Genomic DNA, 26,548 nt, shown 5'->3' with positions numbered 1-26,548 from the left:
GTAGTGCATCCCACAATAAATGAATGAAAACAGCTAGTTTACAGCCTGATCCTGCTCACAATAATGTGAGAGGAACATCCCTGTCCTAGATTCTCCTTGCCCTTAGAGGATCACTCAAGTATAGTGCATCCTACAGTTCAGGTTATCAATACGTATTTAGTAAACACACTCATGACAAATCTCTTTGGCCTTGTACAAAAGGGGAAACCAACTTCCGGACTGGCCAAATGCCAGAGACTCCCAACTTGCCACTCCAAGGAAAAACCCTCATGTTCCCACTAACCAGCCTCTCAGGAAAAAGCCTGTGTAAATAAATAGGCTTTGTAGCATGCTTAGAAGGCCAACAAACTACAGCTCTAATGGACCAGTGGGGAGAATCACCCTTGCCAGCAACCTCCTCCTATTTACAGTATGGGAGTGGCTATGGCACAGAAGTGTCTCTCAATGTAGCCAAGATTCACACTTGTACAAGAACTCTATAGGTGTGAACCACCACCATGAAACAAATTGTGGCCCAACCCTACAACTGGATCCACACAGACAGACCCCCACTGAAGTCAATGGGCCTCTATATAGGCACAGGGGTCAGTCCACATGGAACCAATTGCAGGATGGGAGCCAAGCCAAGCCTCATGTGATGTTTGTGTGGCAGAGTGTGATATCAGCTATAAAATACTATGGAGGACAAGCAGGCTTACTTACAGTCATCCTGCCCCTAATGATTAACACTCAAAGTAAACCTCTAGCTCTTGCTGCAAATTCAATATTTAATCTTCAGTGAGGGAAAGAAAAACAGAAAACTACAGACACCGTGTTGTACTTTTTATAGAATTTTTACAATATATTTCTCTTCGTTTGCATATTTTACCCACATCTATAACTTTCTTGTTACATGTTGAGCTGAACTGGAATAAATCTAAAGGTCTGATCTATTTCAAACAACCAAAAACGATAAAAATTGCAAAGTAGTAAACCCGTAAGAAAAAAAAATTAAAAACCTCTTAAAGTGTTTAATGAAAGCAAGTCACATGTATCATTAGGAACAATGTGATTTGTTTTAAATACATCATCTGTGAATCAGGACACAATCGTTTTTTAATTAGGCACATTTTTTTTTTCAGCATACCTGTTTTCCAGCCAGCTTTGTACTATTCCACAGTATCATCTGCATCCACTTGGAACTGCTGCAGGATTTCAGAGAGCTATTGGTCATAATTACTCCTCCTCCCCTTTTTACATGATAGAAAAAAAAAATCAATATTTCTTGCACCCCTAAAAACCCACAATGAACCAGCATGTTGTAAGGCAGTGAAAGACTGACTCAGTGTCAAGCCAGGTGACAGCCCTTCAGTTCCATCTAGTGGTTGGAAAGAATATTTAGCAGCTAATGCCACTTGCAGCCCTTTGAGAGCAAGATGGCTGACTGGCAGACCTGCTGATAAGGGTAGTAAGTGGTACACCTAGATAGTAATTTTGGCCACTCCTGTGTCATTCTTACAGCCTTTATGCATATTGTTATATAGAAAGTAAAAATGCAGTGCAACAGAAAAAGAACGAGGATGAGGAAACGCCATGATAGGATCAGTGACAGATCTCTGTACAGTCTGTAATCCTGATGTAAAAAGAGGAAAAAACCTTCTGTAAATAAACATAGGCAGATCTCAACAGCGCATCACATACCTTACATACAGCACAATCAATCTATCGTATAACGTTACCAATTAGCCAGGGACTCGTTCCGAGACAGTGGGTAGGAAATCCACATTGTCCCAGAGCAGCAGTTTTAAAATGCTCATCTGACCCTTTGATACAATACACACTGTTCATTGAAGTGGACTTCAGAAGAGGACCATAGTTTTGGTGTAATAACCCTTGCCCCACCCCAGATTCTCCAGCAGGAGTTCACACTGTCAGAAAGAGACATGCATTTGGTTGATCAGGGAAGCTCCTAGCCTCTCCTGCAGTCAGCTGACAAGTTTAAAGGCATCATGAAGAGGGAACCAAAGCATAAGACTGCAAATTCCTTTATCTAGGAGTTAAAGGTATGACAAGTAAATCTCATGTTTAGTACTCAAAAGTCTCTCATCCTGGAAAGGGAGAGGGAACGAACTTTCATTATGTAATATTGCAGGCGTGTTTTCAGAGGAGTATGCATTTCTCTGCCTCTTTCCAAACTTGGGCAGAGGACAAGTTCTTCCTCCACTCTAGGATTTGCTTTGACTAAGAGAGCCATCCCATCCCCTGAAGAAGGTGATTGCAACTTCTGGTGCCAATGAGGGTCTTCAGTTTTTAACCCCTTCCAGTTTACACTTCCCTCCCACAACAGTACTGGCCTTCCATTCTCCTAATGGAATAGGAGCCAACTTGCTACTTCCAAGGCTGCAGCACCAATGACCACCCAAAAAATGGGGGCACTAAAGCACGTTGCACATTTCCCTCCCAGAGGGAAATAGCACCGCCTTTAAGATACTCCCAGTCCCAGGTGGCTGGAAGAGCACCATTCCACAAACTATTCCCAAATGCAGGGCTCCTATACACATGACAGTGCTACCCACTGGCCTTTTTGGACAAATAAGACCAGTGAACACAACACTCCGTTCCAACACAGTCATTGTCCTTATGCCATTTTGATCAGCTTTCCAGTCTCCACTACAGATGCATCTGGCTCTGCTTTCTTCATAGTTTCATTCTGGAAAAAAAAAATCTAAGCAGAATAGAAATTTTGCAGATTTTACATTCAACAAAACCAACCAGGCAATTAGCACACACAAAATGTAGCCCCACAACCCTTTAAGCTCTTTGCAATCTTCTTTGGAAACGGAATAACCAGCAAATTTGGGCAAGATTAAAGCCAATTTATTTCAACACAGGGGTCTGCTATTTATTCCACATTCAGCAGGAGTAATGCAGTTATTGCTATATGAGATAAATTGGGTTAATCACTAACCCCCCCATCATCCCTTGATGCTGGGAATCAGGGTTTCCCAATGTTCACCAGAAGGAGCTCCTGGGCCACCAGTAACAAAGAGTTAAGAAAAAATTATGCCATGAATAATTTCTTGGAAAGATGCCATCTTTGAGAAACATACAAGTTATGCATCACAGCCAGTGCGCCTCAGCTTCTCATACCACATCTTCGAAAGCTACTCCAAGGGAGCCATTGTGGTTTTTGCACTAAACCAGAACAATGCATTGTACATATTTAAGACAAAGTAGGGTAAGATCAATCGATCAAACCAAAAAGAACAGTAGAGGCTTTCACCTCTCACAAGGGTGCTCTGCCATCGGAATCTTTTAACTGCTCTTTGAATCTCTATATTTGTTTTAAAACCTAAAAGTTTAGTACTGAGTTAGTTGCTGCAGGTTTTTCTCCATGGGTAGCGGCTTTCAAAGCAAAGTGAAACATGGAAGGTTTCAAGTGGGAGCCATTTTTACTCTTACACAGTCCACCAAGATTCTTCTTCACTAATTTTACTTCCAGTGAAAAATGGATGCTACTGGTGGTACCAGCGTAAGTTCAGCAAAACTTTTCAAGCTGTCCCTTCCAGATATAGTCACTCGGTTTTACTGGGAGCAGATAATACAAGAACTGGGCCTTCTCCATTCTCATACTTCAGAAATCTTCGCCCGTTCACTCTCTGAATAAAAAAATACTTTTCTGTTTACTCTAACATGCTACAATATGTGCGTATGTAACTGTAGGTGACGCGTGAGTTACTCCAAAATGTGCTTTTTCTTTGAAGTGCGCTTTTACTTTTACAAATTCTACATCAAAGTGGAAGGAAGGAAGGCTGCAGAGTACCCATATGCTGAAGCTGAAGTAACTTTTCCTGAACGGAGTGAAGATGTTTGTTCCAAGGTTTCTATGGACAAACTATTTTATCCCATGCACTCCAGCCATGAGCCAGTATTAAACATTCCAGAGACTTGTTGATTTGTTTGGATAGTTAATGGCAAGGCTGATAGCAGCAATGTTTTTCAAGGCCTGGAGGGGAGGAAGAAAAGGAAGTTTAGCATCACAAACATTATCACCATCAAGTAATGGTTACTTTAAGTTCTAAAAAGCCACCCTCTGTTGTGTCAGTTTAACAGACATAGGAATAGTCTGTTCTCTATCCATCTGATTATCTTCTGGCAATGAAGTAAACGGTCATGCATCCAACAAGCTCTGGATGCTTAACAAAAAAGCAACTGCATTTCCGATTGCCCAGATGCCTCCATCTGCTAAATCTTTGCTTATGTAGAGGACAAGTCAGTTAAGGTGGATGCACCAGGCAAAGCCCATTGTAGTATCACTTCTAAATGGACAGTGGGTTTTACTATGATGAAGAAGAAGGAGTCTCATATCAAATGAGTTGACAGTTAAGAAGGAAGCTGGTGATGCAACAGAGATGTTGGGAGCGCAAAACTGAACTCAGGAAGTGTCTGGAAAAAATAACTCTTTCGGGGTCAAAGGCTGCTAATATTGAATTCAGTAGGGAATCTCCCCTGAATTCAGTGGGAGCAGAATCGGGCTCTATGACTTAAGTGATAGGAAAAGGAATGCAGAAAGCCTGATTTGGGACATGAGTTTTGGTTTTGATAACTCTCATCCACTCAACTGCCATTATCTGTAATATTATTCTTGGGTGGCTATCAATAAAGGAGGACACCATTTGTGAGTAGTTTCATTCAGCAGGAGCGCAAAGGGACCCAAACCATGGTGTCAGGAAGGAAGATACAGATAGTGCTGGATCTACACCAATCTTGCAAGACTACTCAAATCATCTGGGGAAGGTAAAACAACTTTAAATAGGAGAGTACTTTTTTTTCCATTGCCAACCACTATACTAATAAGCAGACAACTAAATTTTATGCGTGGGCTTGTAAATTTCCATCAGTTTTGCAAGATTGATGCAAAAACTTACAGGGCAGTTTTCTTGCTGATTAAATTCACAGGGTAGACCACTCACTTGACAGACAACACTAAGTTAGGTGACTTGAGTCAGTTTGTAGCTGCCATTTCCTCCCCCGGCTATTTTATATTGATTTTGTGTTTCATGCACTGGGGCTGTAGTGCCATAATCTGAAACTATAAACTCTTTTTTGTAACCAACTACATTGAAATATGAACGTCAGATTGGGGTGGGTGTGAAGAGGGAACAGATGGTGTATGGATCAGGGCACTAGCCTTTCACATCTAAGGAATCATTATTCAAACCAGTGAAATTGAATTTTGGGATCTTGTGCTAATCAGCAGTGACTATATATCTGACAAAAAGCTTATCCCGCAATCAGGAATGACTGGCTGTCTCCTGCAGGATGGGGCAGAGGAGATACTTCTGACAGGGATTTTTTGTTTTTTTACCTGTGCTGTGCAACGATGAAGATGCTCTTCAGTATTTAAGGCAAGCAAGTAGTCCTGCAGAGATCCAAGCTCCTGAAGCCAGAAACATGCTCAGTGAGATTGCTTTAGCAAGGTGTTTTTAACCACGTTATTCTACAGATCAGCATTACCATTCCACTCTCCATAGGATAGAGCCAATTCATCAACATTTTTACAAACCCATAGAAATATAGGGCTAAAAGGGACGTTGAAAAGTTATCTAGTACAGCCTTCTGCACATACACAGACTATCCCTGACAAGTGTTTGTCAACCTATTCTTACAATCTCAAATGATGGCGATTCCACAACCTTCCTTGGAAGACTATCCCAGAGCTTAACTACTATCGTAGTTAGAAACTTTTTCTTAATATCTAACTCCCTTGCTTCTTTATTTACTTCTTGTCCTACCTTCAGCGGATATGGAGAGAAATTTTTATAACAGCACTTAAAATATTTGACAACTGTCATCAAGTCTCCCCTCAGTCTTCTTTTCTCAAGACTAAACATGTCCAGTTTCTTTTTCCTCACAGATCAGGTTTCCTAAACCTCTTATAATTTTTACTCCTCTTTTCTGGACTCTTCACATTTATCAATTTTTATTTATTTGTTAAAGAGTGACGCCCAGAACAGAACATAATACTCCAGCTGAGCCTCACCAGTGCCAACCAGAGTTGGACAATTACCTTCCATTTCTTACATACTACAACCCTATCAATCCACCCCAGAACATTTTATTTTTTTTTGCACCTGCATCATGTTGTTGATTCACATTACATTTGTGATGCACTATATCCCTAAATCCTCTTTGACAGTACTACTGCCTAGCCAGTTGTTCTCCAGTTTGGAGTTGTGCAATTGATTTTTCCTTCTCAAATCCTTTATACTTGTCTTTATGGAATTTCATCTTGTTTTCAGACCAATTCTCCAATTTGTCAAGGCCATTGTGAATTCTCATTCTATCCTCCAAAGAACTAGAAACCCCACCCTGCTTAGTGTCATCTGCACATTTTATAAGCACAGTCTCCATTTCATTATCCAAGTCATTAATTAAGACATTGAATAGCACTGGACCCAGAACAAACTTGTGCTAGACCTCACTAGATACGTCTCTCCAGTTTGGACAGCAAACCACTGATAACTATTCTTTGAGTGCAGCCTTTCACTAGACCACATTTCCCTAGTTTGCTTAGGAGAATGTCACATGGGACTGTGCCACAAGACTTACTAAAGTCAAGATAGAATCACATCTACCTATTCACTAGGCCAGGAACCCTGCCCAAGAAGGAAGTTAGGTTGGTTTGGCATGGCTTGATTTGTTCTCAACAAATTCGTATTGGCTATTACTTATAACCCTATTATCCTCTAGGGGCTTACAAATTGATTGTTCAATAATTTGTTCCAGTATCTTTCCAGATATTGAAGTTCAGTTGATAGGTCTATAGCTCCCCCAGTTGGTCTATAGTTATGCTCAAGGTTACAGGATTTGAGTACAATTTTGACTCTGTGTTTCAGTGTAGATTGGCCTCGTCTATACTGATAGCAATCCAGCTCAGAGAGTGTCACATTTAAACCATGTTTTCAAATGGTTATCAAACCCAGCTCTCCCCTGAGCATAGGCAGAGGCTTAGAATATGCCTCTTTTAGTACCTTAGGAAGAAATATGCCCATTATTTAAGGTTGTATAATTAATAAGGAGGTAGCATAATATAGGTATATGTCCCTGTATTAGAATCTGACATTGAACTCCACAAGAGAAAATGCTCCCAACCTATCTGATGCCTATGAAATCCTGACCTATTTGTGCTGAGGAGCCAGAAAGCAGTCTAACAGTGCATTCTATATGCTATGCCCATTGCTGGAGAAAGGGTAACATACGAGTAAATGGATTGCTTACATTCACTCTGTTCTCTGTAACGAAGAAAAGTTCCGTAAGTGCACGATGAAGAGGAAGAAGAAGAACACCAGGCTTGGTCATGTCATAGCACAGGTTATTTTCCATGTGGGTTAAAAGCTGCCAGAGTGGCTTTAACAAGGTGAGGTCACAGTCTCTTAAAAAACAAACAAACAAACAAACAAACCACCAACAGTCATTTAAGCAGAATGAGGGTAACTCATATTAATGACCCCATTTCTGACTAAAAGAACAATATTTTCAAGGGAGCAGAAACCTAATGATAATTGCCCGACAGCGCTATGAAGCATGTAACAAGAAGCTGATTACGAAGGTAGACTTGGGTTTCAAAGTACTTGGTTACAGAAATGTAGCAGCATAATTAAAACTCTATCCTAAAAGCTTGCAGGGCCCCTAACTTTTTTTGATCCAAGGTCAAAACATTTAAGCACATGCCTAATTTCTTTCCCCTATGCAGCAACGCACTTATGCCCCTGCATCACATTAGGCATTTTCATGGACTTAAGCAAGTCCAAAGCACTTGCTGAATAAGGCTGAATTGCCGAATTGAGGTCTTTGAAATAAATGAATGCAGCACTTCATTAAATGTCTTGATTCCACTGGTTAGAACTTTGCAAGTCTAAGCTATAAACAGAAAGGGTATCCTAATTTTTTTTACATAGGTATAGGTAATTAGTATCACTTTCCAAGTAACAGGGTTTCCAACCCTGCTTCTCTTCACATTCCCATTCAAACATTGCTGTATTGTATAGTCTCTTCTACACATACGTAAAGTAGGCATCATCAAAAGAGAACTCCACTTCAGAGGCCTTGATCAGAGTACTACAGAAGAAAATTTGAAGTATTATTAGGACATTATTTCCAAAATGAAGATTTTACCCTATGTTAAATTGTTGCCCACAGACAAAGGCACAAGTGTTTTTAAGCACAAAATGTAAGAAGAAATTAGATACACATTCAGTAATAAATAACTCTGAACAATGGCTATGTACCTTTTAGCAAAGTTGCAGCTGTTCAGACTTGAATGTGGGCTAAAGTATCAAAATTCACAATGGTTCATAAGCATTTTGTATGCCATTGTCTGAAATTGCTGCAAAAATATTTTTATATATACAGATCAATACAACGCTTCTACATCCTTTGAGCTAGAAAAAGCAGGAGGTTGCTGACGCCATGAGGATTTTACTGAACTGAACATTGTAACTGAAGTGAGGGTCCATATATTGACCAACTGTCTACTTCTGCCCAGCACAATCACCTCTGCCACCCAGAATCAAGCATTAACTCACCGTAAGCTATAGCTCCGTTTATAAAGCTTGCCCTGACACAAGTCAAAGAAAGTTACCACCCTTATTGCAATATTGAATCCGGCAATGTTTTGTCTGCACTTTTTTCTTGAGCTCCTCATTTTAACTAAGAGGAGGAGACTCACCCTTGGATCCTTAAATTTATTTTAATAGAATCAACATGGAATCTGACTTATTCTGACTACAGGATTTGTTCCATAGAATCTTTTAAAAAAGCCATCTAGAAAAAGAAAAAAAAATGATTTTCAGAACATCACTACTTCAACAGGTTTTGGCTAGCAAGCCACTGCGAATATCCATCAGCAAGCCACTATAGTGCCTGCTTTAAATTATGATTCTCTGCCTCTCCACAGAGGCAGGTGTAGTGGACAATGTGGAGCAATGAGCTTACCTGTGGCTGCTGCCTTGCACTATCTTCAGGAGTAGGTGGATGGCCTTTAAACGCTGATGCCCAATCTGGCAGCATGCGACTCCTACCTGCCATTCCCAGATTTTGGCTAGTGGGAGATGTGGAACCACCCTTTCCTTCGACAGCATTTGCTTCAGAATCTCAAACCCTGGAATTGAAGAGAATTGTTGTTATTTCTGGAGGTAGACATTCTACTCACCTGCAAAACTGTCTTCTCCCCATAGATTTAGAATTGTTACACAAACAAAGATAAAGATATAAAAACCAAAACTTGATCTGTAGAAAGAGAATAAGGGCCAACTCCTGTCATCCTTAGTCCTTTCTTGGGCAAAAATTAATGGGAGTTACGTGGCTAAATTCCTTACACCTATATTTGAAAATCCTAATCCTAATATTTGCAATGAGAGTTTTGCCCAGGGAAGGACAACAGAATTTGAGCCCTAGTTAATATCGGCGGGACAGTAGGCCTAAGACAACTGCAAAGCATTCACAATCCAGATGCATATTTCAAAAGACTATTAAAAATATCATTAATCTGTTAAATAAACCAGCAAAGCCTTTCACACTGCATCTGCAAATGAAAACCAGAAGCAGTCCATCATAACCGATATAATTATTCTTTAAACACAACTTAAATTACCTCCATTTACGTTTATCATTATTATGACAACTCTGAAGTGGCCTGTTAAACCCAGGGCATAAATTATGGCAAGTATCCTGGAGATTGTGTGTGTGACTGGTCTCTGTGTTTTCAAGCTTCAGCATTTAGATACTGCTGTCAGTGTTAAGCCAGTGTGACTAGAAGTCACTCATCAAAACCCAAGTCACACAATGAATCAAGTCACAACGCTAGATCGTCTTTTAAGAACACTTGAGGGGAAAAAAAAGCCTACGCTAAGCAACCTAAAGAAGTATATGCCAAGGAATATTTATACAAAAAAAATTGTGAAAGCATGGATCAAAATAATTACAATAAGTCCCTTTGGTCACACTCTGAACGGAGCTTACCTGTCTGGAACCTTCCAAGGTGACCTGCTGTCACTGTAAACTTGTAACCCCATTCAGTATTACTCATGTCAGAGGTAAACCGATAATACAGTGTATCTCCTGTGCAGCAGGGAAGGAAAAAACCATCCACATTAGAAAAAACAATAACTCAATAAGGTACTATAACAAAGAATACAGCAGAAAAGATTATTAAAATAATTTGCTTCTAGATGAGATCATCTTTTATTCTTCTGGTAATTCCAAAGTGAACAGAACATAAGACAAATGGGAGACTGATCCACAATGCAAAACAGCTGCCACCAGTGTATAAAAATACACACACAGAGATTAATGCTTTCTATATTTTTTGTCAGATAGTTGCTTCAGACAAGTGGGGAGATTATAAAGGAAACTGTAGTGCACATTAATAAACCTTTTTTTCTGACTGTACTGAGAACGATTAATGATTTAGGAGATATTTATGAGATAACCAAAACCCTTATATGTCCAGCAGAATTTCCAGTACATTAACAAGAAAAGATAGTAAGTTACTAAAGCAGGGATCACTGCTTTTAATTACCAGATGGGAGTCCTTAAGCTTCTGAAACCTCTTTTCTGTACAAAGGATGTTTTTCAAGAGGCTCCTTTCCAGGAAGCTCTCTTTTTTCCTTCTCTTTTGTGTACTGCCTATGGAAGGCAGTACATAAAACAACATGTCTATGGCTGTTCATTTCAATGTCAGTAGCCCTTGTTTCCATGGCACGTCCATAAGCTGGCACGTGACACTTAGCTATTCACGTAACTTCTGGGATGATGCTCTGAAATGACTTGTCAGAAAAGCAGTGCAGAATTGCAGACTTCCACTACAGGAATTAAACTGTTGTATCTGGTCACTCAACATTGGTGACAAGTAAACCCTTCAATTCAAGAAGAGTTTTCAAAAAGTTTAACAGTTTTATGATCAGGCTGTGGAGCAATCCAAGAAGTCCTTGCTGTTTTTATATTCAAGCTATGACTTTCTGAAAGGGCAAGGTAGCTATCAAACTATAATTCCAAAACACAAAATACCTCTATCCACTTGGTTACTTATAGCTGCCACCAGCGCTCCAAATCAGAAAGCCCTTGCAATGCTGCCTCAGAAGTCTATGCTAGGACATGCAATAAGTTAATAGTCAAGTTAGTGCATAACTTGCAAAATGAGTCCAATCACAGAATCATAGAAATGGGACTGGAACGGACCTCGAGAGAGGTCATTTAGTCCAGCCCTGTGTACTGAGACGGGTCAAATATACCTAGACCATCCTTGACAGGTGTTGGTCTAACTTGTTCTTGGAAACCTCTAGTGATGGGAATTCCACAACCTCCCTTGGTAACCTGTTCTAGTGTTTAACTATACTTCTAGTTAGAAAGTTTTTCCTAATATCTAACCTAAATCTCCCTTGCTGCAGATTAAGTCAATTACTTCTTGTCCTACCTTCAGCAGACACAGAATAATTTATCACTGTCCTCTTTGTAACAGCTCTTAACATATCTGAAGACTATAATTAAGTCCCCTCTCAGTCTTCTTTTCTCAACACTAAACATGCCCTCCTCCCCCCTTTTTTTAAACCTTTCCACATAGATCAGTTTTTTAAAACCTTTTTTTAAATTTTTGTTGCTCTCCTCTGGACTCCAACCAATTTGTGGGAGCCCAGATTTGGACACAGTATTCCAGCTGAGACCTCACCAGTGCCAAGCAGAGTGGAACAATTACCTCCTGCATTTTACACAATGCTTCTGTTAATACACCCCAGAACGATATTAGTCTTTGGCACAACTGTATTACATTGTGGGCTTGTATTGAATTTGTGATTCATTGTAACCCCCAAATCTTTCTCAGCAGTACTATGCTTAGCCAGTTATTACACATTTTGTATTTGCATATTTTATTTTTCCTTCTTAAGTGTAGTACTTTGCACTTGTCTTTATTGAATTTCATCCCTGTTGCTTTCAGGCTAGTTCTACAAAGCAAATGGAGAACACAAAATGTATTTGAGCAAAGAGGAGATGGGGTAAGAGCAGAAGTTTTGCCAAACATCAGGGGAATAACTGACACTAAGATCTCAGTCTCTCACATCACAGGCTATCAGTAGCTCTCTACACTTGTTTGTACTCACATTCATTGTAGATCTACACGGTCCACTTACCTGGAAGCTCAAAATCAGTCCACTTCTGCAGAGACCCACTGAAACTGTGCCGATCCTGTTGAAAATCACTGCTGCTGGACATGATTAATTCATCACAACCTTCTTCTGTATTACACTGAGAGTCAAATTTGATTGAGAGATAGATAGCACCAGGGATGTGAACTTTATCCTGAGGAAGGCAAACAGATAACACCCACACCATTGCACTGTATCTGTATACAAATACTCAAAAGGCAGATTTCAAATAAGGTATAACAAAGATTACGACATTTCTATTTAAGAGTCTTCATTAGTTTGGTTGTGGGCTAGTTCAAAGAGTGCTGTCGACACTGCCAACTACACATAAAAGAGTCTGCAAAATCTAATTTCTAGAAGTGCTCATGTTTAAATGAGCACAGTAATCCTGTATGCCTGTAAACTGATGCACTAATCCAGAAAGCCAGTTTCCAAGATACTGACCTCCAGGGCACATCTTAAACGATAGTATTGCGTATACTAAAAAACCCTCACAACAGAATTCCTACTACATACAAAAGCTAAGAAAACTCCCAGGGTTGCCATGAGAATTTCTGGTTCCAGGGGACATTCCTCTTTATTCTATCCACATGCCCCCTTTCTTTGCTTCATCTCTTTGCCCAATATGGGACACTGGGGAGATGTCACTCATGGTGCTGTTGAGTGCTCTCTTAGAACAGATGACTGCCTTTTACTCTCTAAACTAGTACGGTGCTGCCAACTAATATCAGGAAAAGAGAATCATTAAGACTGTGTGTAGAGGAAAGGTAGCCCAAAACTAAAAACACAGTAAGAAGTTTCATACTTAATTTTCCACTGATGTCTCAAGAATTTGAGATGCTTGTTGAAACAGGCCCTTGGATGAAAGTACAATTTGTTGCCTATTAAACCCATAAAATTCAGCCAGGTACTTCAGCATAGGTTTAGTTTTAAACACATGAGTAGTCCCAATGAAGTTAATGGGACTACTCGCATGCTTAAATGAGGCGCACACTTAAGTACCTCATTGAGTGGGACCCTTACTTATATATTCTTGTACAAGGTGAAACTTCAATTATCGGGAACGTCCTGCTCACTGAAAGGTCACGAGTGAGATTTTTCCAGGGAGTGCCTCAACAGGTTAGGAACACAAGTACCATTGTCTGAACCCAGTGGAAGGCAACAGGACTTGGGCTCCATAAGCCACCAAGGTGCTTTTGAGAATCCCACCCAATCTATTCAATTCATGCACAACCCATGCACACTCACTGCACTGTAACATACGTAAATTACCTCAAAGTTAGTATTGTTGTTATAAGGATGTTTGGATTCCCGCACTTGGATTGCCATTCCAGGTTCCTCCATAAACTGACAGGCAGTCAGCGCCATTGTTCCCAACATGCTCTCACTGCATCCCTGCAGCACTTTCTGCAAGATCTGAGGAAATACAACACATCATGCAAGGTCAATTTGCTATCAAATCAGCATTTGTAGTCGGATTTGACAAGGATTGACAAAAAAGTTGTTTTAGCAACACGGCCCTCAGAAGAGGGAAAACAAGCCACTGATAGGAAGTAAAAGAGAAACTCATAAATGAAATTGCCAACTGGCCTTACTAGGTGTGTGTATTGTCTCCTGTAAATGTGGAAGGTTTAATTTAGTCCTTGGACTGTGTTTCAAATCCTGCGTGTTACTTTAAAGAGATTCTTGTGTATTGAGACAACTTTGGAAGGCCAGAAATTGTCTAACCTCACTGCACAGATGTTGGCATAAAAGGCTAATCCCACAATACCACAATAGATTGAGATAGGTAAATAAAGCCTAAGACAAATAAGGCAAGTAATTTTGATCCAGAGAATTTTGTTAACATACCAGATAGACCCTTTACCTTCCATATCTGCAAGGAGTTTCAGTTTTAAGCAACAATGTCAAATACTTCAGGTTTCATATTGCACAATCCTACCTACAAAAATGAGTCTTATCAAATATCCCCCTACCATGGTTATAAAAGTACTAGTGTTTTGTTTTAAAATTAGTCTTCTGCTGTAATGAATGTCACAATTAATATAGGTCCTATCCATAAACAAAGTGGTGATAGTGGAAGCAGAGTCTGAAATGCAGACTCTAGACTAAATGGTATTTGTTTGGATTTTTAAGACTAGGATACTCAAAGTTGATATTTAAAACCATATTGATATAACCAGGATGTTTACTAGCAAACAACCTTTGGTTTTAGAAAAATATATATGTTTACTTTAAAAAAAAATAAAGACAAAGTTTAAAACGCTACTTCTTTCTTCCAGTATCTGGGAAGTCTGAACATATCTATGGCAATGGATGATTCTGACTTAACTCAGGAAGCCAAAAATTAAGAATACGTGAGGACAAAATGGACTCAAATTCCTGTACGTAAATTAATGAGGAAGTCCGGATATTTCAATTTTCTTTTTGATTAACAACCAGTTCTTAACCTAAGCTCTAAGCATGTGTGCAACAGAGGCCAGGGCTGAGATGAGGCATGGTGAAACAGCCAGCTGAATAATGCAAGAAAAGATATTGGAGGAGTATTTGTTTCCTGGATATGCACACACACTTTATTAGTTATATTCCAGTAGTGTCCAAAAGCCCTAATCTGGAGACACAACTATGTTAGGTGCTGTATGGATAGCTAGGTAGTTATTACTTGTCTTCAGCTACAATTCTGAGACCCTGTTTGCTGGTAACAAACTTTTATTTTTTAATACACAGAAGATTTTTAAAATACATACTGAAACCAAGCTAAAAACAGCACTCAAATTTGGCTCCTTATCCCATTGACTTCTATGCAGAACAGAATTTTCCCCATCCTAATTGCTCATTTATTTGAAATGCTGCATCCAAAAGAAGTATGTTTTTCAGTTTTCTGTTGGTCACAAAGTCCTTTTGTAAAAATATTGTCAAACCCCATTGTTTCTGGCTGAGAACGGAGTTTTTATTATAGAAGAAATATATTATTTGAAGCTTAAAGTCTTTGAAGGTTTTGTATTTATTTTTTTTAAAAAGAATCACAAGTATCTCTGGGAGTTTGCTAATCAGCTGGAAGTTTATGTACATATCGGATTGACTCAGACATACAAATGCAGTCCAATTACCTTCTCCCATCGCTGCTTCTCCTCTAGCTGCATAAGCATGTCCAAAATGTAAGTCATGTGCGCTGGGCCACTGAGCTCCAGGATTTCTTCATTTACTGCCATGTCATCAGGCCATTCAGCCAACAACGAGGCAAGTACATGCCTGGCATAAAGAACAGCAGTAGCCTCGTTCACCCGATACAGGTAATCCCGCACAGCTTTTTTGCTCCTGGAATCCAGCTCTTTGTGTAAGAGTATGGAACTCTTGGTACGACGCTGTTTGGCATAGCTAAGCTGGAGATCACTCTCCGTGTTGGTTATCAGTTTCTGGGTAATGGGATTGGATTCCTCAGTGGCTTTATCACAGAGTACAGGTTTTGACTGTAAAAGACAAGCACAAGCCTGAAAACAGATTCAGAGCAATTTACTTCTTCATGTCTACAAATCTATGACCAAAAGTTTAATTAGCTGTTTACAGGTTGATAGACTCATCAAAAATTACAAGATCCAATCTTTCATAGAGAACACAACTAAGTCTGCCTGTGGACAATTTACCTTAAGTTTGCCCCTGGTATTAATGTATATCATTACAAATTATATACCACTGATATTAAATGCAGGCAAGAACCAACCGATTCTGAACACTGAGAGCTTAAACTTAAGCTGAATTGTACAGGTGAAGCACTAGTGATAATGCTCCACACCTTTTTTGTGGTTCTCCTGTTAGATGTATTGTAACTACTGATTATCCCAGTAATCACAGCCACTGAAGAGGGACTAAGAAATTAGCAGCTTTATTTCCTTCCTGACCCTTTGGTGAAGATCTAGCTGGCATTTCTGTCAAATACCACGGTGTTCCACAAGCCATGCTAGTCTACTAAGGAACTCAAATGCCCAGTACCAAACATGGATCTATCTTCATTCTTGTTTAGTGGAAAATGGGCCCATTTTTCAATGTCATTTTAGATAAGCCATAAATGTACTAAGGTATCAAATATGCAAAGAATACAAAGATGCAATTTCTTTCTTTTTTTTTTTTTTAAACTGAAGGTAAGTTTAGTACTGGAACAGATTACCAATATATGTGGTTAATTCTCCATTCCTTGGAGTCTTTAAAATCAAGACTGGATGTTTTTCTAAAAGATATGTGCACTTCAAGCACAAATCAGTGGGGTAGATACTGGAATGACTGGATGAAATTCTATGACCCATACAATGCGAAAAGTCATACTAGATTATGATATGTCCTCAGGCCTTAAAATACTATGAATCCATGCTTAATCTTTTTGTGGATGGTCATTAAATGAGAACATCCATAAATTACCACGACACTATATTGTAGATCTTCGCAATATCAAATACAGATTTATCATAGAATATCAGAGTTGGAAGGGACCTCAGGAGGTCATCTAGTCCAACCCCCTGCCCAGAGCAGGACCAATCCCAACTAAATCATCCCAGCTAGGGCTTTGTCAAGCCTGACCTTAAAAACTTCTAAGGAAGGGGATTCCACCACCTCCCTAGGTAACGCATTCCAGTGTTTCACCACCCTCCTAGGGAAAAAGTTTTTCCTAATATCCAACCTAAATCTCCTCCACTGCAACTTGAGACCATTACTCCTTGTTCTGTCATCTGCTATTACTGAGAATAGTCTAGATCCACCCTCTTTGGTTCCACCTTTCAGGTAGTTAAAAGCAGCTATCAAATCCCCCCTCATTCTTCTCTTCCGTAGACTAAACAATCCCAGTTCCCTCAGCCTCTCCTCATAAGTCATGTGTTCCAAACCCCTAATCATTTTTGTTGCCCTTCGCTGGACTCTCTCCAATTTCTCCACATCCTTTTGGAGCCCAAAACTGGACGCAGTACTCCAGATGAGGTCTCACCAATGTCGAATAGAGGGCAACGATCACGTCCCTCGATCTGCTGGCAATGCCCCTACTTATATACCCCAAAATGCCATTGGCCTTTTTGGCAACAAGGGCACACTGTTGACTCATATCCAGCTTCTCGTCCACTGGCACCCCTAAGTCCTTCTCTGCAGAACTGCTGCCTAGCCATTCGGTCCCTAATCTGTAGCGGTGCATGGGATTCTTCTGTCCTAAGTGCAGGAATCTGCACTTGTCCTTGTTGAACCTCATCAGATTTCTTTTGGCCCAATCCTCCAATTTGTCTAGGTCCCTCTGTATCCTATCCCTACCCTCCAGCGTATCTACCACTCCTCCCAGTTTAGTGTCATCCGCAAACTTGCTGAGGGTGCAATCCACACCATCCTCCAGATCATTATCCATTTGTAGAAGCCAGTAAGTATTAAATAAGCTGTTTTTTAAAAGAAATTAATGTTTTAAATATATGTTTCCTGTAAGTGAAGATTAGTGATGCCCATAAATACCTGAGCTTCTCCATGGATCCATGTTGGGCCTGCATTTTAGATTCAAGATTTCCTGCATTTTAGTTGCATCCCAATATACGGTTAATTGACACTTGCTACCTAGTTATATATTCACTTAACTTCTCTTTTGCTACTAGAGTCATGCTGTCCATTTTGGCAAAACAGATTCACCATTCTTTGGTATTACTGAAGCATGGTTACATTGCAGTGAGGTGGTCAGTGTACATGTTTATGGTTGTATATTAGGTCAAATCTCTCTTGTATGAGATAAGGAATTCATAGCATTCCAATAAAGCCATAATTTGTTCTCCTGATCGAAAATCTAGTTCTTCTAAATCTTCAAGAGAGAAGCTGCAGAGAAGAAAGCTAAGTTCTTGCTGATATCTTGCCTATTCTTTTTAACACAATAAAACAGATTAATCTCAGGAGCTTTAACAACAATCTTAAATTCAGACCTTCTAAATTATTTGAATCACTAAGTCTTGTTTCAGAGTAGCAGCCATGTTAGTCTGTATTCGCAAAAAGAAAAGGAGTACTTGTGGCACCTTAGAGACTAACCAATTTATTTGAGCATAAGCTTTCGTGAGCTGTAGCTCACATGCATCCGATGAAGTGAGCTGTAGCTCACGAAAGCTTATGTCCAAATAAACTGGTTAGTCTCTAAGGTGCCACAAGTACTGCTTTTCTTTTTACCAAGTCTTGTGATATCAAATTTTCTTTTCTTCCCCTCCCCCTTTTTCTTTCTTTTTTTTTTTTTTTTTAAAAAGAGAGCACACACCAAACATGGCAAGATGATCATGTCTGTATCCACTGCTTTCGAACTCTGCTCTTCCAATCTCAAACGCTTGCTGGGTTGCCATTTCTGGGCCAGTGTTCGGATCCTTTCATCTGTTGTAATTACATCTCCATCAAACCTTAAAAGCGACAAATTTTGCAGTCAATAAACTTTAAAAAAAAAAAAAAGATATATTTGCATGTAAAGCTTCCCTGACTTGCATTTAGAAAGCTCTTATCCAAGTACTGCCTTACTCTTTTGTGAGGTCAGATCAAATAACATTCTTGTTTGATCTTATTAACTGAAAAATACGTTCATGTCTTCCAACTTGATTTGGTAAGAAGCAGATGGTACCAGAAGCTGCTCTGAGTGCCAGTAAGTCTATGCACATCACTCTTCCTCAGTTAGGAGGACACTTGAGAAATACTGGTATTTTGCTGACTTTCCATCCATAAAAGCAGTTTCTTCTACAGAGATATACTGTGCATGTGAGTAAAGTTATCCAAAAGGAACATACAACATACTTCAAAAATGTTAGCTTCTGTCCTCACATCTACAGTTCCAAATGTAACAGGAGTCAATTTTCCAATTACATTTTAGGAAACACTACAAAGCAGCTCCATATCCTTTTCTTTACAGCAGTTTCTGCTTAGCTTCCCTGTTAACTGAGTAAAAGTTACCTTTCACATTCAATGACTTTTTCTGCTGGATTCAATAGTTCACTTACCTCTTTTGAACTTCCAAAAAGAAAGAATCTGTTCTTTTCATCTGCAGCTCATACATGGCACGAAGAATATGCAATGGTGCATTGAGTGCGTCATGCGTCATCTGAAATAAAACTGAGGTAAGGTTAGGCGAGGAAAGATGAATTTCAATTGGGGTTATCTACACACACATTTTTCCTGTTCAGCACATGAATAAAGGACTTATGAATTTCATAATCTCTACAGCAATAATTTACTAAAAACATTAGAAATATTTATTATTGCAGTCCAAGCATAAAATTATACTTAATCTAAGCAATAATACCAGAATCAGTTTATGAATAACTAAAAATTAAAAGTAAAATCTGTATTAAAGACCAACATATGGAAACAATTTTGTGTAATCCAAATGAGGCACAGTATCTTCAGAAATGGGAAAAACAGTTAAGTCTAATAAGTACCAAGAAACATATTTTGGTTGCTTCATCCAAGCCCTCTAGAGGATCAAGTTTGCTCTGATCCAGATCAATGGGACTGATGGATGGGTCCACGTTCTGATCTCGGTCCCTTTCCTCTAGTTCTGTATCCTCACGTTCAGCCAGGGAGCTGATCTCCTTCTTTGAGGAGTACAGCATTATTGACAAAATCTGCATGGAGAAAGGCAACATATGGTATAACACCTGTAGGTAGTATTAGTGTAGCTGCAACTGGCACTTGTAAGAACATTATAAACACCGGGACTACGTTTATTAACGCATGCTTTTCTAAAGAGGAACAGCACTTAAACAGCATTTCCCATTCCATAAGTGCTTTACATTTTACAGGCTTCTATGAAGACGTCTCAAATAATTAACCATACATTTAAAAAAAACAGAGAAAAAACATTAATTCTTAAACAAGTTTGAGTATATTAATATTCAAGCACTCCAAGATGGGAACATAATAGAGTTAGCTGTAATCATCATCTACAGGCAAAATGGTGTTTTTTAGCCACCAGTTCCTTTCCTGAAAAATAAATAAGTTAGATATTTGGCTCCAGTATGCCCAGTAACATTAACTACTCATTATTAGGAAGAGCAGCAGGGTAACACATCACCTTGGTCTTGCCAATTTAGATCAACTGTAAGCATCAAGGCCAGTACAGACACCATGAGAAAAACCTCATAGAGCTTTGTCTGTTGCCATAACATAGAAAAGCACACTGCCAATTCTCCCTGCAATAACAGATGTTCAAAAGAACGAAGTGTCCAAGTGTATGTTGGATCTCCCACCAGTTACACTATTGTAATGATTCATGTGTATCTGCTTAAGTACTGTGTACAGCATCAGTATCGAATAGGTCTCTTGGAGATCTACGGATACGATTTTTGAAGTTAAAAGCTGGGATTTTCAAAAGGGCTAAAAGGAATTGGAAAAAAAAATTGCAGGGAGACTTTGGCTCCGACCCCCAATAAGCCCCTTCAAAAATCTCAGATTATATCAGTTCAACACTAGCAGTACTCAAAAGGCATTCTCCATCATGTTCTGGGAACAAAATGGTAAATATATTTAATACGTAAACAATAATGCTTCAAAAGTTTAATGTGCGGTGAAAATGCGATGCCTTGAGCTTTTATGCCAATGGCTACACTGACTGTCACAAAATGTTATTATTCTCTTACTTCCAAGTCTCTGAGAAGCCATGTCTTACTGAAACCAGTTCCTTTGCTGCACTTCTTCACCAGCAGCTTAAGTAAGTCCGACTGAAGAAAGGCTGCTTGGATTTCCTCAAAACGATGAGTCTGTCAAAGAGAGAGAAAAGTTACTGTGAGAGCTGCCTGACAATACACAATTCTAACTGAGCAGGACCTTCTTTATGAGAAAAATAATTCTCCTTTATTTTTTTTAAATTCCAGCAAAACTATAGAGTTTCTCACTACTCAAGTCTTTAACAGTACTCGCAATGAGATGTGTAATACCACTACTACCTCGTTGTTGTTAGAGTAAAACTAATTGTACTCCGCACAACAAAAAAGGCCAGATGAACTCAAATGCATAATTTTTTCCTCAGAGTTTTGAGAATTCCCCCACCCATATTTCCTCCACTCTGACCAAAATCTACCATTATGGTCCAGCATCTTCACAGTCAGCCTTATCACAGAGGAAAATTGATCAAACACATGTCAACAATATTCCTTAATCTACTCTTTTGAGCTACGCTCTCAGACTCTTTATGCAGAGGATGCAAGGGGCCAGGTCTCACAAATGACCTTGGCTATTACAAGAACCCCTCAAGGATCAGGTCCCCATGACGTGAGGTGCTGCATACATAGGATGGCCCCTGACCCAGACAGCTCACAGTCTTCACTCCAAACTTTTATGTAGCTAGTAAGACATTTAAAAAAAAAAAAAAATCACCTTAAGTGTTCTGTACAATCCTTTCAGAGCAAGAGACAAGACCCAGGTGGCTTCCACTGCCTCTGCATAGCTACTGTCCATGCTGGTCTGCAAAAGGTGGCTGGTTATAAAAGCAAAATGCTGGAGATACTGTCTCAGCTGGGTTTGGGATTCAGTGCTCTCTTGTTCACATTTCTGAGCCAACTGGTAGTCTTTTACTAGAAGAAAAAAAACCTGTCATGTTGGAATTTTCCTCTAGGCTCAGTTTATTATACTTATCATTTGTATTAATGTAGCGTCTGGGAGACCCAGTCATGGACCAGGGTCCAATTGTGCCAGGCTGCACAAACACAGAACCTGCCCCCAAAGAATTTATAATCTAAAGTATAAAACAAAAGGCAACATGTGGCCAGACACACAGACCAGCAAGAGAGTACAAGGGAGACAATACAGATCAGTAGGATACGCCGCAGTCTAAGCACACTAGCAGCCTAACTTAAGTTTTTTATAGGAATCACAGCAAAAGAGATGCTGGCAAGTCCTCTCCTAACACTAAGCATTAAGTTAAAACTAGACAAGTATATTCAAGTCAATAATTAATGTGGGAATTAAATTCCAATAAAGCAGAATCACATTTAAAACTGGTGACATGAATTCCTTCATGAGGGCATACAGTTTTGCTACAGCTACACATTTTCCTCATTTTTGTTGGAGCGTATTGATAAAAATGTTCTCTTCCCTTTTAGTACAGAATAAAAATGCTTGGATAGTGAGTTGTCTTCTTACCACTTCCTTTGTACTGAAAATAATCGCAAGTATAGTTAAAAATAGCACATACTTCTGTTTAGCACTAGACAGAGAGTCAGTGGGCACAGAAGTACAAGTGTTATCTCACGGAACAGACAAAATGAGGGAAAACTAATGACCCAAAACTGATCTGGTGAATTAAATTATTATGTCCTCCTTTCACTATTCCTGCTAATGCCTGATCCATTTTTGACTCAACCAATGAGAAAACAAGAGAGTCCACACCTATATGTCTGAACCTTCCTGATTATCAAAGTGAAGCTTCTTAACTAGATAATCCTTTGCTTTCCACCTACTTTTAAGTACTACAATACTTTCAATGTTACTGGCATGCATAATAGTATTTGTTTTATTAGTTTCAAAATCTTAGTGCACTGGTAGAGTTATGTGTTGCCACTAAACACTATATGCTAAGACTGAAAAGATCAACTTTCATAATTTGTTTTGTTTACTATGCAATTTCTATTTGGGCTTTACCTTGTGATTTTTCTGAACAAGGTAAAATTAAATTTTAAAAAGTCTTTATTTTGGATTTTGCTTGCAATACAACTACAGTATGCAGAGTGTCCAGTACAAACAAAAGACACCCTTTAAAGCAAATTTAAAGGTTACACTAGCAAGCCCATTCTACTGCCATGCCCCAGAATGCATCATTCTAAGATGTCAGAGATAACACATCCTCCCTAGACTACAGATCAGCACATCTGGTACAGGACAATCATTTTTGCATTGAATGTAGCATGACTGTCAAAGTTTCTTGTTTAGTCTTATTTCATAACTTTCAGGGGAGATTTCACAGACTTGAAATTGTGTAGTATTAAAAAAGTAGGGTTTATCTGACTACATAGCCTCATTCTTTGCAATGGGACAGGAAAAACCTGGTTGGGTCACAGCTAACACTGGTCCCTTTATTGACAATTAGCATATTTCATAGGGCCTTTCTCCCCCACCCCCCAGACTCCATCTGCTAGTAGGTGCTCATGTCATATTTACTGTCAGAATGGCCATTAAGATATTTGAAGATTCATTTCTGGGCAGCAGAGTGAACTGACCAGCATATATTTATGCTGTGCATGCTCCTTTGGGTGGCGGGGTTAAGTATATGCTGGAGGAGTAAGTATTTTTAAATTTGCAATTAATTAAAACCTTTTAAACGCTCACAAAAAAAGGACAAGACAGCAGCAATGACCAAATAAACAACTGTCATGTTAACTTCAGATACAAGGACTGTTTTGTGAAGTCTCTGCAACTACAATAGGAAGTGTCATATTCTGAGTACATTTATAAAAGCAAAAATTCTTGTACCAAGTGATGTTATATTAGTTTAGCAGAAACCTAAAAAATTTGTTCTGCTTTATGGGTGGAAATCAGATATATTTTCTATAAGGAATCCAGCTCATAAAGCTCTGTATAAAATCATTTACTAAAACTTCAGGTTTTGGGTACTCATAGGAGATACTGTAAGGAAATATCACATGATTCTTAGATATAAGAATGTCAAGGAACCTGTTTTCCTTTTCCGGGTTTTGATGTCTACAACAACCGCCCTGTTTTTCTCAGTAAAGTGCTTTAGAATGATAACATTATGAGGCTCATTGGCATTATCCATGTACACGGAGCGAGTTCCCATACACAGCACCTGCATTAGCAAAACAAAGGGAGACAAAGGACTTCAGTTACCAGTCTAACTTCGTATAATACTTAGAACTTTTATTTTTTACATTATCTTATATATGTGGCTGCATTTTGGTTACAGTTAATACCATACTTGTTATTTAAACAATTGTCCATTGCCAAATATATGCTGGTATTTAGACATATGAAGTAGATTTTTGTAACAAAATACCTCAGGTGCATATTAACAACTTAATGGTACTCTGGTGATATATCAGAGATACCAATATTAAGAATAATGGCTTGTTTTATACTGGTATAAAGCCCTTTTTTGATGTTCAATGTTATGCTATTCTGGATTTCAAGTTGCTGGTTACAAGTTGCACACAATGAAATGTACCCAAGCAAAACCAGAGCTATGTAATTATATTGTTTTCCATTAGACAAAGACTACAACCAACTATGCAAGAGACGAAGGATGAAGTCTCAGACATATCTCTTGAGTTTTGTGGCTTTTGTCAATTTATGGCATGAAAGTGTAGTGTTTAGTGTTTAAAAGTAGAATTTATAATTATCATAGCTCAAATCATTATGTATTGATCAGTATTCCAATTACCTCTGGAAATCCAACAAGTACCAATAAGGTGAAGATATTGGTGTGTTTTAACTGGAAGGGCAGCTGCTTAATACAATGGTCTGTGAAAGCTGCAATCACACTATGCCACTGTGCAGAGGAGTTCAAAGCTCGAAGAATATCCGCCATGGAGCATGCCCAGTCCAGACCTATGCGGCTGGAAAACAAGGTTCGACTGTATTAGGTGGTTTGACTACACACTGTTACACAACTATTTTCCCTCAAAACACAAAATCATTATTACATTATTTCCAAATGTCAGAAGATCTTACTTTTTCATAGCATCGCTTGAGGATTTGAATTCAGATATATGAATGCTATTAATTCCACTCATCATTAAATCATTAAAAAAAAATCACATTGGCCTGCCATCTTAAATAGGACTGAAGGCCACAATGAATAAAAAAAGTTGATAGAAATTCAAGGCAACACATGGTCTCGCTAACTTTAGTTTAGGACTGGAAATTTTCTTTCCTTCCTTTGCTTCTCCTTGCAGATGAGTAAGACAGGCTTGGGAAATCTGTTTTAGAGATTTAATTTGCTGACAATATTTTGATATAATTGGATGCCAAAATAGCTTCACATAATACAAAGGATTGTGTATTTCCTTGATTCATGAATCTCTTTATAAGACCAGTAGATTCTCTGTGTATTCTATCTTTATATCTGCATGCTTTTCTAATCGGTTTATTAACCTGTCTAATCCCTCTTCCCAAATAAAAAAAACCTAGAGTGAAGAATAATACTTAACACAGTATTTAACAAAGCATGCTATTAACCTTCACTCTTCAAGAGAGTGTTCTACTTCCACTTAAGGTACTGAAGACTGTACCTTCAAAGCAACTTTATTATCTCTCCCTGAATGCAAGACTTCTTTCTACCTTTCTAGACTCCTCTGCAAAGACAGCTCCCTCTATCCTTCACTATAGGCCTTGCCTCCCCATGTTGGTTCTTTCCAGCTTGACCTTTTGATATGATCTACCTTCTCCTGGACTGAGGTACATGTTGGAATTAGGAGGATAGGGAAACAGGTCACATCAAACGTTTAGGTAGTAGGACTGGCCCTTGCTCTTCTCTAAACCCCAAAATCCTACCTCTTCCACAACAGTGTCCTATATAAGCCTCTGAAAATTACCCATCTCCCAGTTGATAGCATCACGTGGCATGACCCTAAGAGATGTTGACTTCAATGGGAGCTATGGCTAATATGCACTTCACAGGACTGGGCTCAAGAATTAACCCAAATCAGGTTACACTCCTCCCCTCCTCCTGTTGAGCATATAAAATCAAGAATTCTCTTAAAGATTAACATTAAAAAAAGCACCTGTCTAAGCATACGGCTCCCAGACTGAACAAAAGATGAGTAGTCTTCCAGCCTTCTGGCACTGTAGACCCATCTCCTGCTGCAAACAGGCTGTGTTTGGCTGAAAGGACCTTTGTCACTGCAGCATCGACTTCTGCAGGCATAAGTCTCAGAATTAACTGGCCCAGAAGACCCAGGGTTAAATGATAGGTTTCATTTAAGTGGCCAGCATTGGAGATTACAACCTGAAACATCAGTGGGAGGATCTGTTCCAGGTTAATCAAAGACATTGTGCATCCCTATAAATAAGAAAGAAAAATCTCATTAGAACAGAAAATATAGCAAAGCCTTTAGTCATAGTTGTACAGTATAATGAGGGTTCGAGTAACTTATTAGTTACTCAATGCTCAGAAACCTTCACCTTTTTGGCTGAACTTTTCCAGCCTTGTATCTACATAAAGGTGGAAAATGTGAGGGAAAATTATTCAACCACTTCTCAGCATGAGGGAGTAAACAAAAACACAATTTTTAAAAAAGTTTAAGAACTTCTGGCATGTAGAAAGTGAAGTCTGGCATGGAAATAGCTCTGGCTGAGAAGATACATCCATTGCTAAAGAAAAAATTGCTTTTGATTTGAGAGATAAGCGCCCGTAAAAGTCATACTGGATACAGTGA

The 26,548-nt window shown here is 39.0% G+C and overlaps 1 protein-coding gene across 5 annotated transcripts in view; it reads right to left on the bottom strand.

Annotated features, from left to right (window-relative positions):
• Window positions 1-1,244: 1,244 nt before the first annotated feature.
• The window catches only part of ZZEF1 (zinc finger ZZ-type and EF-hand domain containing 1), an 82,317-nt gene continuing 57,013 nt past the window's right edge, over window positions 1,245-26,548 (bottom strand). For 2 of the 5 annotated variants that reach the window (XM_073316182.1, XM_073316186.1), the window contains 17 exons: window positions 25,895-26,172; window positions 24,553-24,727; window positions 23,829-23,961; window positions 21,537-21,733; window positions 20,801-20,920; window positions 19,601-19,786; window positions 19,163-19,263; window positions 18,439-18,574; window positions 15,293-15,673; window positions 13,455-13,598; window positions 12,168-12,336; window positions 10,003-10,101; window positions 8,977-9,142; window positions 8,047-8,100; window positions 7,261-7,414; window positions 5,348-5,419; window positions 1,245-3,985 (listed from right to left, as the gene is read on the bottom strand). In XM_073316182.1, coding sequence (XP_073172283.1) covers window positions 3,911-3,985; window positions 5,348-5,419; window positions 7,261-7,414; window positions 8,047-8,100; window positions 8,977-9,142; window positions 10,003-10,101; window positions 12,168-12,336; window positions 13,455-13,598; window positions 15,293-15,673; window positions 18,439-18,574; window positions 19,163-19,263; window positions 19,601-19,786; window positions 20,801-20,920; window positions 21,537-21,733; window positions 23,829-23,961; window positions 24,553-24,727; window positions 25,895-26,172 — 2,640 coding nt within the window. In that variant the 3' untranslated portion in view covers window positions 1,245-3,910. The remainder of the gene's footprint in view (window positions 3,986-5,347; window positions 5,420-7,260; window positions 7,415-8,046; window positions 8,101-8,976; window positions 9,143-10,002; window positions 10,102-12,167; window positions 12,337-13,454; window positions 13,599-15,292; window positions 15,674-18,438; window positions 18,575-19,162; window positions 19,264-19,600; window positions 19,787-20,800; window positions 20,921-21,536; window positions 21,734-23,828; window positions 23,962-24,552; window positions 24,728-25,894; window positions 26,173-26,548) is intronic. The other 3 variants (XM_073316183.1, XM_073316184.1, XM_073316185.1) reach the window with 3 other exon arrangements.

The sequence above is a fragment of the Lepidochelys kempii genome, chromosome 17 (assembly GCF_965140265.1).
Source record: "Lepidochelys kempii isolate rLepKem1 chromosome 17, rLepKem1.hap2, whole genome shotgun sequence".
Classification (NCBI taxonomy): Eukaryota; Metazoa; Chordata; order Testudines; family Cheloniidae; genus Lepidochelys; species Lepidochelys kempii.
The sequence above is the reverse complement of the archived record's forward strand: the minus strand, read 5'-3'. Positions and strand labels throughout refer to the sequence as shown.